This window comes from Dromaius novaehollandiae, chromosome 3 (genome assembly GCF_036370855.1).
Source record: "Dromaius novaehollandiae isolate bDroNov1 chromosome 3, bDroNov1.hap1, whole genome shotgun sequence".
Lineage (NCBI taxonomy): Eukaryota > Metazoa > Chordata > Aves > Casuariiformes > Dromaiidae > Dromaius > Dromaius novaehollandiae.
The window spans coordinates 52,291,266-52,304,323 of NC_088100.1; the positions used below are offsets into that span (position 1 = coordinate 52,291,266).

The window sequence follows — 13,058 nt, forward strand, 5'->3', positions numbered from 1 at the left end:
AGAAAACAATGTCAGTGGATTTGGAAACTGTCAGTATTTCTGGACTTCAAGGAGTGGGTTCAGCTGGGCTGGGCAAGTCTTGACTCTGTTGTCCCTGGTCTCTGTATCAAGTTATAGGGTTTTGCCACATACACAAATAACAAAACAGAATTTATGATGTGGATGCATGGGAAAGCTAGCTTGACAATATCAGCTTGCTGATACCTGCCATCATTTTTTAAACTGGGGGAGGGGATGGAAGCATTTTCAGGGTCTGACCCCATCAATGCTAACACACACGAGGAAAGAAAAACATCTGCTCAACATTAATTTCTGGTTAGCCACTCTGCTTTATGAGATTAGTATCACTCCTATTTTAGTATTTCACTATTGTGTAGTCACCTAAATAAACCCATTCCAATTAATGAAGTTTAAAGGACTAGCCCCTCGTACTGGTGGGTGCAAATGAAATGAAGTTTCCACACAGACTACTGTATTTAGCTCTGACTGCATTAGGCGATATAGACTAACATTTCATACTGTTCTGATCTTCTAGCTTTCAGATGTCTATTTGAAATGTTTATTTATGTCAAGAGGGCCTTAAAAGATCCATCCAAAGCAAAATATATTCTCTGCCTTACCACGCCACACTTCAGCGAAACAGCCCTGACCAAGCTTCTGTTCCAGAAATAATGAATCACGTGCAACTTCCCATGCATCTTTAGCCAATCCAACAGTTTGTGGGGTATTATTCGTAGCAATCACAGTTAAGTTAAAACACAAACCATCAGCTTTCTCTATAGGAGAGGAAATTAATAAAAAAAACACACTTATAATCCAAAATAATGCATGCATTGACAAAGATGGAAGGTGACTTGTCTTTCAGTGTCGCATTAATGTTCACTTGCAAACACTGATTTTTGGATACTGCTGGGAGGAACTTTTTTGATAGCTTGCAGGAAAGGGCTCCTTGATATATTTAACAGACTACTATGTGTGCCTTGATTTATTATTAAGACTGTAGTAATTTGTCAAAATTGAAACCTTCCAAAGGAACATGAAATTTCAATTTTCCTTTGCCATCAATTACTGTGAAAGTTGAAGATGAAAGAATTTCAAAGTCAGAGACATGATTCCCAAGGTGTTTTTCCTAATAATTTGAGCTTTGCACCTTTTTTTTTTTGGGGGGGGGGGTCAGAATGTCCTACACTTTCACCTTCCATCTTGTAATCCCCACACAGAGAGCTATTTTAGAATAATTATTTTGCTCCATACCCATCCATACTTCCCCAAACTGCCCATTTCCCAGTCTCTTGATCAACTGTAGGGATTCTCGTGGAATTTCCCAGACATCTTTGGTTTTGACAGACAGATCAGTAAGCCTTGGCATTCCTTTATGACAGGGGACTACTAAGCGGCAGCAAAGACCTGCAGCTCTCTCTGATGGAGCCAGAAGTGGAGCCAACAGCAAAGGAGAGGAAAGAAAAAAAAGCGTGACATGAAACAAAAACAGTAAGCATAAAAACAATGTTACTCACAACAGCTGTTAGTTGCATACCACAAAGCATCCTGGAAGATTAGAAGTTGAACACTGAAACATATTCATTTGAGACAGAACAGGAAATATTTTAGTTTCTGCTTCCACAGCCTTAAACTGAAGGTGACCATCAATGGTTTCTCATGTGGACTCAGGATTTCCCTTCTCCCACAGTGCTGCTTTAAGGCGACTTCCTAGGTAACTGGTATAGTATAGTACAGTATAACTTCTCAAAAATCATCAGTAATCTATGAACTGGAATGCTTCTAAACTGAGTCAAAGTACCACAGTGAAGATTCAGTTTTTCTGAAAATCATACCAACAAAAATTTGGCAGACTTTTTTTGTACAATTTTTTCTAGGTATTCTGTGAAAGACTTTTTCTCATGTTCTTTACAGAGCAAATCTTTGTTAGTGTATTCAGCCAGTCATGCACCATTAGGGCAGATTCACTATACTTATCCCTTCTAAATCTTCACAGAAGACTGAACTGTGACAGAAGTCAGAAGATATTCTATCAGGAGTAAAACCAGTGCTATATGTCTATTGCTGTAGAGTATACTGTGGTGCACAAGGCAGACTGGATCATAAAGCTTGCAGAGCAATTTGTACTTTAAAACAGGTGCAGCAGAGCAGGACAAAGAGGAGAACTGCTATTGTATTTGAGACTCAAATATAATTTTCATTCTCCTGTGTAAGATTTCCTTCTGGGCAGCTGAAAAGTTTGTTTCAGCATCACAAGGTAGGAAAGCATCAAAGTTCTTGCAACACCAAGCTCTACCTCCTCAGCACAAATATCATGGGATGGTGGGAAAGTCGTATAGATACCTTGACATGGACCTTGTTGTGTTTCCTGTAGCAAGACAACAAAGACCACAAAGCTGGGAAGATGAACTGACTAGTTAGCATGTCTGATTTCAAGATACTTCCAATGGGAACAGTAGGATAGGGACTCAAAATACAGGCAATACCTGGAAAGCCTCCTTGTGTGTTTGGATAGTTGCAGAAAGGAACTAGGAGTTTTTAAGATCTTGTTTCCTTTAACTGAAACAGAAACTTGGCATGCTGGTGCTCCAATAAGACCAGACTGCACATGCAACAGCAATGCTTTTTCTTGAAAGGCCTTCTACTGCTAGGGAATGGGTGAATAGTGCAGTAACTTCAAATATACTGCTGCTGGACTTCAGTCTGATGTCAGCACACCCTGGGGAATCTCAGTACTTTTGGTCTGGAAATCTCATCCATGAAAGTCTGGATAATAAGGGTACTCCGCAATGCAACAGGAGTGCAGTGCAGGGATACCTGGGCTGTGTCTAGATACACTTTGTACTTCTGAGTCCTGACTCAGGACTGCTTACATGAGACCAGATCGTATACTGTCTGCCTGGATACCCTGGTATCCAGCTGCCTGGACAGGAGGGGTCCTTGAGCCTGGACAGTTAGGGGATGAGGCCTGAAAGGTGGGCTGCAGAGCATACCTGTCCTGCTGTGAAAGCACTGACTTACAGTCTCTGTGGTGGACAGCAAGGAACCACGCTGATCTCTGCAGAGTCATTTGGGCATCTCTGAGCTGCACTCCCCAAAGTAAATCTAGGCACCCACAAGGTGCTGTGAAAGAGCTGATATAGCTCCCAAAATCCAGAACCCTGTGCAGGGGAGTTAGAGGCACTGTTTATGCTTGGAGTCAGCTAGGGCTGGAATGAGGGCTACTATGTTTACCTGGGCCTGGGAGGCTGCAGGTGAAACCTCTGGAGCTGGTCTGTACCATGCTCTCCCGAGCTAACCGCTACCTGGATCCTGCTAATCATGCCCCTGTGTTGCACAGAACTGACTGTTTCCAGACCTGATTTGTCTCTGCATCTGTGCACGGAAAATACATGACCCAAAATAATTTGACCACAGATTGATATATACTGAAAGCTGATATATACCAAAAAAGTTGGTATAGTGGAGATGAAAATTAACATCTTCAGATGTGAGTTTTTATACATCATTTAGCTTAGTTTAATGTAGAGTCACCAGAAACAACTAGAAATTATCCCAGGCAGCATACAACCATCAGAAATTGGGTGGAGAAGACAGCCAGATGTCTAGTATGAGCAGCATAAGAATACAACAGACAGAATACAAAGGATACAGAAAAAAGCCCCCAAAAGAAGTTGATTTCCCAAGCAAAATTTATGAAAAGTTTTTGAGCAGCGAGCATTTGGGGTCACCTGTTAATATGATGAAAAGCTAAAGTAAAGACAAAATAATAAAGAATAATAATTTAAGAATCCATACTTCTGTTTTAAAAATGAACTGTTGAGAAGTATGGCAGTCTTCTGTGTAAGAACCAGTGAACCTGTGCAGAGATTTTGGGGGCTTTTAAGTCCTAGGTTATTGTACACCTATTCCCAATGACAGCAGTATGCACTTTTGGTTGAATTGTGTGCACCACTTTTTAATCACAGGAATTAAAAAAAAACAGAGGTGGGTGTGAGTGGGAGACAAACAATATACATAAAGAAATACCCACTTTGTCATATTTATTTTTAAAATGAGATTGCTGATAATTTAAATGTTAATACTCTGCACATTGAACACAAATTCAATAGGAAAATTTGAATCAAGTAATATATGGAAACATTTTTGCTGTTGCCTTAAGTGACTGAATGCCACAATGTAATTCTGTAAATGCTTTATTAGCAATATTATGCTGCAAAAGGGTACATATTAGCACTCGCTTATGCACAGGGAACTCATGCTTTGAGATGTGCAAGTCAAATTCAGTAATTCCGCTTTCTTAGAAAAGGCAGAGCAGGCAAAACTTTTACCTGAGTAGACTGCTACCTTTAAAAAACTCTGCTGCTGTGCACTATGAATTGCACTTAAAGCCATTTTTAACTATAATGGGAAAGTGATAATGCATTACAACAAGCAAGAGACATAGCTCAAATGACTCTTCAGCACATCTTATACATAAGAGAGCACAGAATCAAACACTTTTGTCTTAAAGCACTCAAGAGTGCCAGGTATTTTTCTGAAAAGTTACCTGAATAATGCTGAACCAGCTGCTGAAGAGTTTCAAACTGTGCCCGCGTTGTGATATAATAGCCACCATTGTCAAGTTTACGAATTTTGTAATGTTTGACATGATCTCCTTTCATATCATCCCAGTCACGAATAGACAGGGAATAGGCACCTGTTCCAAGAAAAAGGGGAATAAAAAATCATAAGCACCTTTTAGATAGCTAAAGATTTTGGTTTGCCAGTCTTTTATTATAAAATAAAAGAGAAATTGCTTTAAAAAATGCCTATTCTACCCTGAGAAAGAACAAGTGAATCCAACATAATTAAAGCAAGCGTCACAGAAATCTCAGTGTGTTCGTGCCATACCTCTTCCATACTTTTCTAGAAAGAAATCAGGACTTTTGGGTAGATGAAAACTCACATCTTAACATTTACCATTTCAGGTCATTAAATTTACTTTTCCCACTCTAAGTGTCAGGTTACACTGCAAATACTGTACTTTAGGTAAATGCCAGTGGATGGTAAATGTCAAGATTTTCATGGGAGCTGGTGGAGATAATGACTTCATATCTATGTAGTGTTGTTAGCCAGGTGGATTCCAAGCTGCTTTACAAGCATTAAACAACCAAATTAACCAACTTTGTATGTCACAATCTTTGGAGGAGAAAGCCCTACTACACTGACACCATGCATCAGATGATTTGCAAGAACTGCACGTCTCCCTTTCCAAATCCATGGAGGAACTTCAGACATTACTGGTGGGATTCAGATGCCCAAACACAGCGCCTAAATGCCATCTGAGATGCCAAACGAGACATCATGTGAGACATCCTGCCTGGCCTCTTCACAAAGCAGCAGTTTTCCCACAGGTGTTGAATTTGTCCAATCCATGTGGATGCCTTGGGTCCCTTCAGGCATTTCAAATGGCTCTAAATGCTCATGCCTAGGCAATGGAAACTCAGTTTAGGGGCTGGATTTAGGTTTTAGGTGTAGCGGTAGGTGTGCTACGTGCTTGGTGCAGATGCCCAAACATAAGTTTCTGGTGCTGTTAAAGCAACTTAATCCCAACCTTGATTCCACTGACTATAATGGTACTGTACACATTGACGGTGCAATTCAGGTTTGAACACTAGGTGTCTTCAACTGTGGGCAACTGAAGTGAAGCCCAGCTCTCCACTGACTGTACAGGGAGCTTGCACACTTCCACTGGAACCTGCGCTTTCGGGTGTCTTAATTTGAAGCATTTGGGTGTCTTAATTTGAAGCAGAATCCTATTCCACATACAGTGACACCCACATGTTGGTTCTCTACATTTTCTAAGGTGAAACTGCATTTTATAGAGTAACGCAGTTTTCTGAGCGAAAGCTTGGTCGTTTCAAAGGCAGCAGGGAAGATATCTTTGCTCACAGCTCAGAAGGATATCTTGTTTACTCAAAGGTAATGCAGACATTAAAAGAAAATACTGGAAGCAACTGTAGAGGTCTCAGGAAGGCCCCCCTTCTGGAGACTGGACTGCTTTCACTGGCAAACATTTCAGCTAAGAACAGAAAAGGAAGACATCAGATAATTTTGGATTGCCTAAAAGGTAGGATAATTTCCTACAGGTCTTGATGGCAAACAGCCCTGGCAGCTGCTTATCCAAACTGCCTGTACTTTTCGACATGTCTGACATTTACATCTTCCAGAAGTACCTCCATCTAAATAAAATGGTTTAAACTACCTCCACAGTTACACAGCTGAAATTCTTGATACAGAATGTCATCCCTGGATTCTCCCCAGCAAGAGTTTTATGGAATTCTAAAATTTCCCCAACCATATTCAACTGCAACAGATCACACTGGTAAACAGGTTGCCACTGAGTGGAGCTGCAGCAAAAACTCCTCCACCCCTAAACTCCAAGGAGTTCTCAAATTCCTTGTTATCTATCCTCTAAATAGGAGGAAAAGAGCCAGCACTTACACACATAATTCTATTTTATGTGAACGAAAGATAACCCAAAAGAAGTGAAAGGCTTTTTATTTTTAAGTGTAGAAAAAAATTATTCAGGTTATTTTTCTGAGGAGAGTCTCCCACTGTGCAAATACATCTCTCTAAGCTAGAAGCTTTTTGGGATTTGCAGGCAAATCTTGTACATGCTTTGTACCAACACTGATGGCTGTACACTGTCGTCCTGCTTCCAAAGTCTTCCAGGCAGAGTTCTCCAACTCTGCATTTGTGAGTTTTGATCCACTAAGAGCAGCTGTATTTTCTTTAGTCACATTCCCTGCCTATCTGATTAGTATTTTAGATTCTTTAGGAAAATGTAAACAATCTTTGGCTACAGTTCTGCAATCAGATCTGTGTGGGTGGCCTCCTGTAGACCCCCACTGACCTCAGATCAAGTTGCAGGACTGGAGATTTAGTTCAAATCTGGACAAAAACAAGAACCAAGATTCATTCCATTATTCATTATTTAGACTGTTTGTTATTTAGACTATTCATTATTATCTGCTAATACATTCAAATATAAGGGATACACATAATATAAATCTGGATAGAAATACCACACAGCAGTACATCACATTAATGAATTTTTAAAAAAACAAACCTAAAAACAAACAGCATTGAAAGGTGCAGATTAAAACCAGGTGAAGGATTATACAGACAAGAGCTGATGAAGTACCTGGGTAGTCAGGCTTTGCAAAAATGAAAAGCCAGATCTGACTGATTTATTTTGGAAGTATGGTGAGAAGGCAAGCATGACCATGGGAGGTTAAACTCAGGCGGAAGTCATCCACTTTGATATATTTAACATAAACATGATTAATTTTACTAGTGTTATTATTTAAAGCAAGGGGGACAATTCTAGGTCACAAAGCAATTTCTGCCTCAAGCCCAAGACGACTACCTGGAGTAAAGCATTTTGAGACTTACAGAAGAACGCACCATTCAGTTCTCTCAGTTGACTGTTTTCTCTCTCCTGAACAGCAAGGTTTCTCTATTTTCCTCTAACAATGTATTTCCAGAGACACCACAAAGATGAGAAAGGAAATGGGCATTTTGAACAAAAAGCATGCATTTTTCTTTCCAGTGGCTTTGGTGCCAACTTAGCCTGAAGATGTAGAAAGCCTTAGGTTCAAGAGCAGAGAAATTAAGCTTGCTGTTATAAGCACATCCATGATGGATTACTCCATTTCCCCAATGCTTTTTGTTTCTCCAAAGAAGCCCTAGAAAAAAACTGACTTAGCTAAGTAAACAGTCCTGCAAAACATCTCTCCTACCACTGTACAAAAAGATCAAAATAGACTCAAACGATAGCATGGTTTAGAGAAATAGTGTGGTGGGTGTTTTTAAGCATGCACGTGTTAGTGACTTTTCAAACTCTGCATAGAGTGGAATGAAGTCCTGCTCCTCACATGCATAACAACAACAGTTAGACAAACTGAACAGGTGGAGGCTATTTGCAAAAGAGAGAGCAAGTTAGAGCATGTCTTGATCCTGGTGAGAAATGCTTTGCCCATAGCTAGGGTATGGAGAAGCTGCTGGGTGACAGGATGGGAAATTAACCATCTGAAACAGCAGCATGTCAGTTCTGATTTTGCATGATAACCAATCTTCAAAATTAAGTACAATGAAGGAAGATTTTGGTGACTGCAGGAGTCAAAAATTCTAAAACATACAATTTCAGATGATAGAATACCGCATCTGAAGATAGGTAGATGGACAGAAGTGGGAAATGATGTTTCTATTCCTTAAGTCCTTTTACCAGCCAGGGCTCCAACCACTTTGGATGCCAACTCTAGCTGACAGTGTGCTCTGATCAAAGCACTGAAAAGTCAGTGCTTTAATTACATGGACCATCATTAGACTTCAGAATTTCCATGGAATGAATTCTAGTGACTTATGCTTCCCCCAGCTATGGTTTCACATTGTTGGTCAATTGAGAAATGGTCAGATTTGTTTCCATTTAGTTGCATGTTTTCTTTCCAATGGTCACATGAATTAGAGAGATGTTTTGTAAAGATGAAGCTTTGAGGAAATTGATAGGTCTCATTAATAAAATGAAAAAGCAAGAAAGGTGGAGCTCCTGAAATATTTTTAGAGAGGAGGAGAATACATCCTTCCACTTCATTTCAACAGAATGTATACAATTAAATTTTTCCAGAGTATATTCATTGGAAATATTTCAAGTTTTCTCATTGTTAATTTATGAATATAAAACGGCTAATTTTTTCCAAGGATCCTTCCTAAAGAGGAAAGACTGAAAAACTCTCCTACCCTTCTTCCCAAAATAATAAACAGCACCTCTCTCCCTGCAAGTCTATCTTACATTTTACAGTCAAGAAGAGCCAGACATTCCGCTTGTTCTGAAGCAAACAGCAATTTTCACCAAACTAAACTGCAGATTCTCAGTATGTGTTCACGGTAAGCCAGCTGGCCCTGTCTGGACCCTAATATGGACACCAGAAGCCCACAGGTGCTGCTCTGAAGGGCCAGACTCCTTCAACTCCATCGCAATAGTGGTATTTCAGCACAAGCGTTCAGACAGTACAGTGCTCTGAGCATGACAGCAGAGCAGAGCACCCTGCCTGTGCCTAACTTGTACTGCAGACACCATGGGCTGTGTGCGGCAGGGGTTGCACTTGGGTTGTTTTCTGCTTCAAACACTCTGAAACCTGGGATGTCCAGACATCTAATTCCTTGGCACATGTATATGCAAGATGACACTTATCGCTACCTTGGTATCCCTGAACACAGTATTTTACAAACTTACCACAATTTTTCTCTTATACCTACTAATTAGTAGTCAGAATAGCTTTGGCCAGCATACCTTTGGTAGTTTCACTTTCCCGGATAAGGAAGGTACCTCTTGGGTTTCCAAATGACAACAGCTGCCTCTCAGCATCTTTTCGGCCAAGTTTGCCAAAGTACCACCTTGGGGAAAACATCAGAAATAGTAAGAAAATGCTATATAGGATTATTTGGTAGTGTTGCACAGCTCAGACATGGTAGATTATTTGTGCAAAATACGGTTACTCAAGTATATTCAACCACCATCCTCTTACTGTGGCCATGTGATTGTGGTGGGAAAGTAATATGACAGATCTGTGGAGTAGATGCTATATATGTTGCACACTAGCACTTGTGTTTAGCCTGTAATCAGTAGATGCCGGGAATGCTTGTTTGATGTCTTACCACAAAGGCCAACTTTTAGCAAACAGTAGGCAAGACTTGGGAGAAAAGGAAGAGACAAGGAAGAAGGGAGAAAAATGCTTTGCTGCTGAAGAGCAGTATTTTAAAGATACTGTTCTAAACTACATATTTGATTTACATAGTGATTTATTAGTATCCAACATTTTTGTGGTTCTGTAAGGCTTTTCAGTACCTTTTTCCTTCCTGCAACAACTAATTAGGGTTTTTGTTTTTAGTGTTTTTTCTTTTTTTGGTTTCACAATCAACCAAGTCAGAGTCACTTCAGATGGCAGCTGGAATCCTTATATCCTAGTTATTAGAATAATGTCAATGAACTATAGCAAATGTAGCCTGAAGTACAGACTACAGTAGCTCCAGAGTAGAATCCATGGCATTCTATAGAGCTTATTCAGATAACACACAGATCTCCACCAGTCATGCTTTGCAGCACTGCTATACAGTACCCGCTCAGACATCTTAGCTACCCCAATGTAACTCTGATACTGGAAATAATACGGATACACACACAGTCACAGTGCTCCACTGTTTTGTGTACATATGCCCTTATCATACTGCTTGCCATACACTTTGTAGGCATCCTATCCTGTGATAATTTTTGTTACAAGGTGCCCTGCTTAATGGACAGTTTGCACACTGATTGACTCCAAATATTTTTACAATTTGGTTAAAGAAAAGCAAGGCCACGTTTGCTTAAAGCTAGAAATTAGCTGACACCCAAATAAAGTAAGCAGACCTGTGTTCTTTTAGGTTTTCTTCCTTTGTTTTGACATTGAAAAAGTGCTGAGCTTGTGCTTCTGTTACTAATTACCTAGCTATTTATCAGTGCAGTTGAGAATTGAAATAAAAATGATGTAAGTCATTTGAAAAATCACTGCAATCAATCAAAACAAACTTCTCAAATCTCCTTCAAGAACAGCACTAATGAGTCTTTACAATGAAAAGAAAACATACTCCTCTGCTTGGATGGAATCAACTGGAGCCACATAATTGCTGGGAATATAACCAGTTTCACCTGTTGTCAAGGACCGGGCCTCCCACCAGTCTCCTTCCCTGCAGAAACAGAGGTGAGGAAAAGTGAAGGAGAACTGTGAAGGCAATGATCTGACTGCTGCTGTGTGTTGTAAGAATTCACAGCAACTCATCTCTTTATCCTATGCATACTTTTGAGAGAACTGTTTGCATCTAAACCAAAATAACACACGTATTTCTTTGCATCTGTTATTAGTTCAGCAGTGATTAGTAACGTAGCCTTCCAAATGCAGCATAATGGCATAAACAGGCATAACTTCCACTGAAATCAAACTTGGTTAAGGCTGAATTTGGACTAGAATATTGAAAATTGTCCCCACAGCAATTATTCTAATATAGGCCCTTGAAGAGAGCCTTTTAAAAAAGTATAAAAAACAACACTTTCACATCCACCGCTAATTTTAACATGGCATTCAAACTTCTATGTGGATACTCCATCTGAAACCCAAAGACACCAAGTAGTCAGTAGTTTTAGATAGCCTTTAAGGGTCACACTTCACTGTCCAGGTTCCCTCTCCTGGCCACCTACAGGAGATGTCTTAAGTAGATGACTTAAATACATTTTCAAATAATCATGAAAAACATTCTTCTACCACATTTAGATATAAAGAAGTCCATGCAGGACCATCTTACTCCAGTGTTCCACAGGCTCAGCATCAATTTCTGTCATATGCACGTGTGTGCAAGTGCAACATGGTATTACTCTTCAGCCAATGCACATCGCTGTAGAATACACAGCTTTAAAATAAGTTTATTGCTCAGCTTTTTACAGGATGCAGTGATTTGGGATTTAGTAGTTTGTACTTAGTTTTCAGAACCATATTCATTGACATTGCACTCCTACCTTCACTAACAAGGTTCTCTTTTCTATATGGACTGCCTAGAAACTCAGTTTCCCTCTCTGTAAAACAGAGATTTGTTTACTAAATGGACGAGTGTTATCAAATGTGGCCAGAAAGTTCAGCATCTTCAGTAAGCAAGGACTTATTGCAAACACATTGTCTAAGCCATTTTAAACAGGCAGAAAAGCTTGTGTGAAGGTGAGCTCTTATTAAAATTTCTAACTCCACTTTTGTTAGGAGTTTGAAAGAATATGAACTCTCTGGAAAACAACTAGAAAACAGCTGCAGTTAGTCAAAAAAGAGTTGTTTTCAATTCTACAGCTCAAAAGGTGGAGAACAACTAGGTTTCCTAGATGCTAGGAGCCAACACTATCTTAATACACATTGTGTGTATTTAGCATCTCAAGAGAAATGGGACATAGGGGTTTAGGGTGCTTTAGGGTTTATGACCCTAACGTTAGCCAGCTGAAGGGCTAACATTTCCCCTGTATGTAGCTGTAGGATGTTTCTGAGAGATTATGCCACACTATTGTTGATAAATATTTTGCTTCCTTTATGGATATTATTATCAGCTGCTAGAACTGTGCCATTATCACTAGTTCCCACATCTACCCTCCTACAGCACAGACACTCCACTAGATGGAGATATTTTATCGTATCTAGGGAGGGAAAAAAATGTGCTGTAGCTCATAGCAACATCATGAGCAAACCCCCTCTGCTTTGACAGAGAAGCTTAAATCTCTCTGCCAGAAACGAAGGGGAACACAGATTTTTTTCACAACATTTAATTATAGTCACTCAACTGGCAAGCCTAGGTTAGGAGGAGGCTAGTCAATGGAGCTAGCCAGACATGCCAGAGCGGTGGTGGTGATGAGGATGATGGGGATGGTGGTTGTTTTAGACCACCTGAGTGAGACTCTGCTCTGAGTCACCACCTGCAGGTACCTCTTTTCCCCAGACTCCACTTGGTATCTTTCCTGACTTCAAATCACAGGGATACCCTCTGTAAGCCATTTCAAGTACTGCCAATCTGAACGTTTTATCCAAAGCAGAAAATTGAATTTCCTTTCTCGGGAGTCGAAAAAGAATTTACCCTCAGTAAATTCCAGGCAAACTGTTTTTATGCACCTGTATGCTTCTTCATCACAAGCAGCATGGACTATTAAAAAGGGTACCTTTGTGTCCTTTCTGATACAGGGGAAAAGATAAAGCATTCTCACAGAAAAGCTGCTTTTGTGCAATCCCAGCCTAGCTGTCAATACTCCAGGAGTGTGGTTAGGTCTAGCGTTTTGAAATGGACAGAGATGACCATGATGGGAGCTGAGCTTCTATAATCCTACAGGAAAATCAGTGGCTGCTTGATTTTTTTTCCTCAGAAAGCCTTCCTCCTGGCAGTAACCACCTGCACCAAAATGCATGTACTGTAACCAGCCACAAATGGGGGGAATCTCTCTGTTCCACTGACTC

General features: G+C 40.1%; 1 protein-coding gene across 8 annotated transcripts in view; it reads right to left on the minus strand.

Annotated features, from left to right (window-relative positions):
• FYN (FYN proto-oncogene, Src family tyrosine kinase) overlaps positions 1 to 13,058 on the minus strand; it is a 139,029-nt gene that overhangs the window by 25,299 nt on the left and 100,672 nt on the right. For 6 of the 8 annotated variants that reach the window (XM_064508890.1, XM_026119917.2, XM_026119919.2 and 3 more), the window contains 4 exons: positions 10,672 to 10,770; positions 9,338 to 9,441; positions 4,550 to 4,699; positions 1,255 to 1,419 (listed from right to left, as the gene is read on the minus strand). In XM_064508890.1, coding sequence (XP_064364960.1) covers positions 1,255 to 1,419; positions 4,550 to 4,699; positions 9,338 to 9,441; positions 10,672 to 10,770 — 518 coding nt within the window. Of the gene's footprint in view, positions 1 to 620; positions 777 to 1,254; positions 1,420 to 4,549; positions 4,700 to 9,337; positions 9,442 to 10,671; positions 10,771 to 13,058 lie in introns of all 8 variants that reach the window. The other 2 variants (XM_026119920.2, XM_026119921.2) reach the window with 2 other exon arrangements.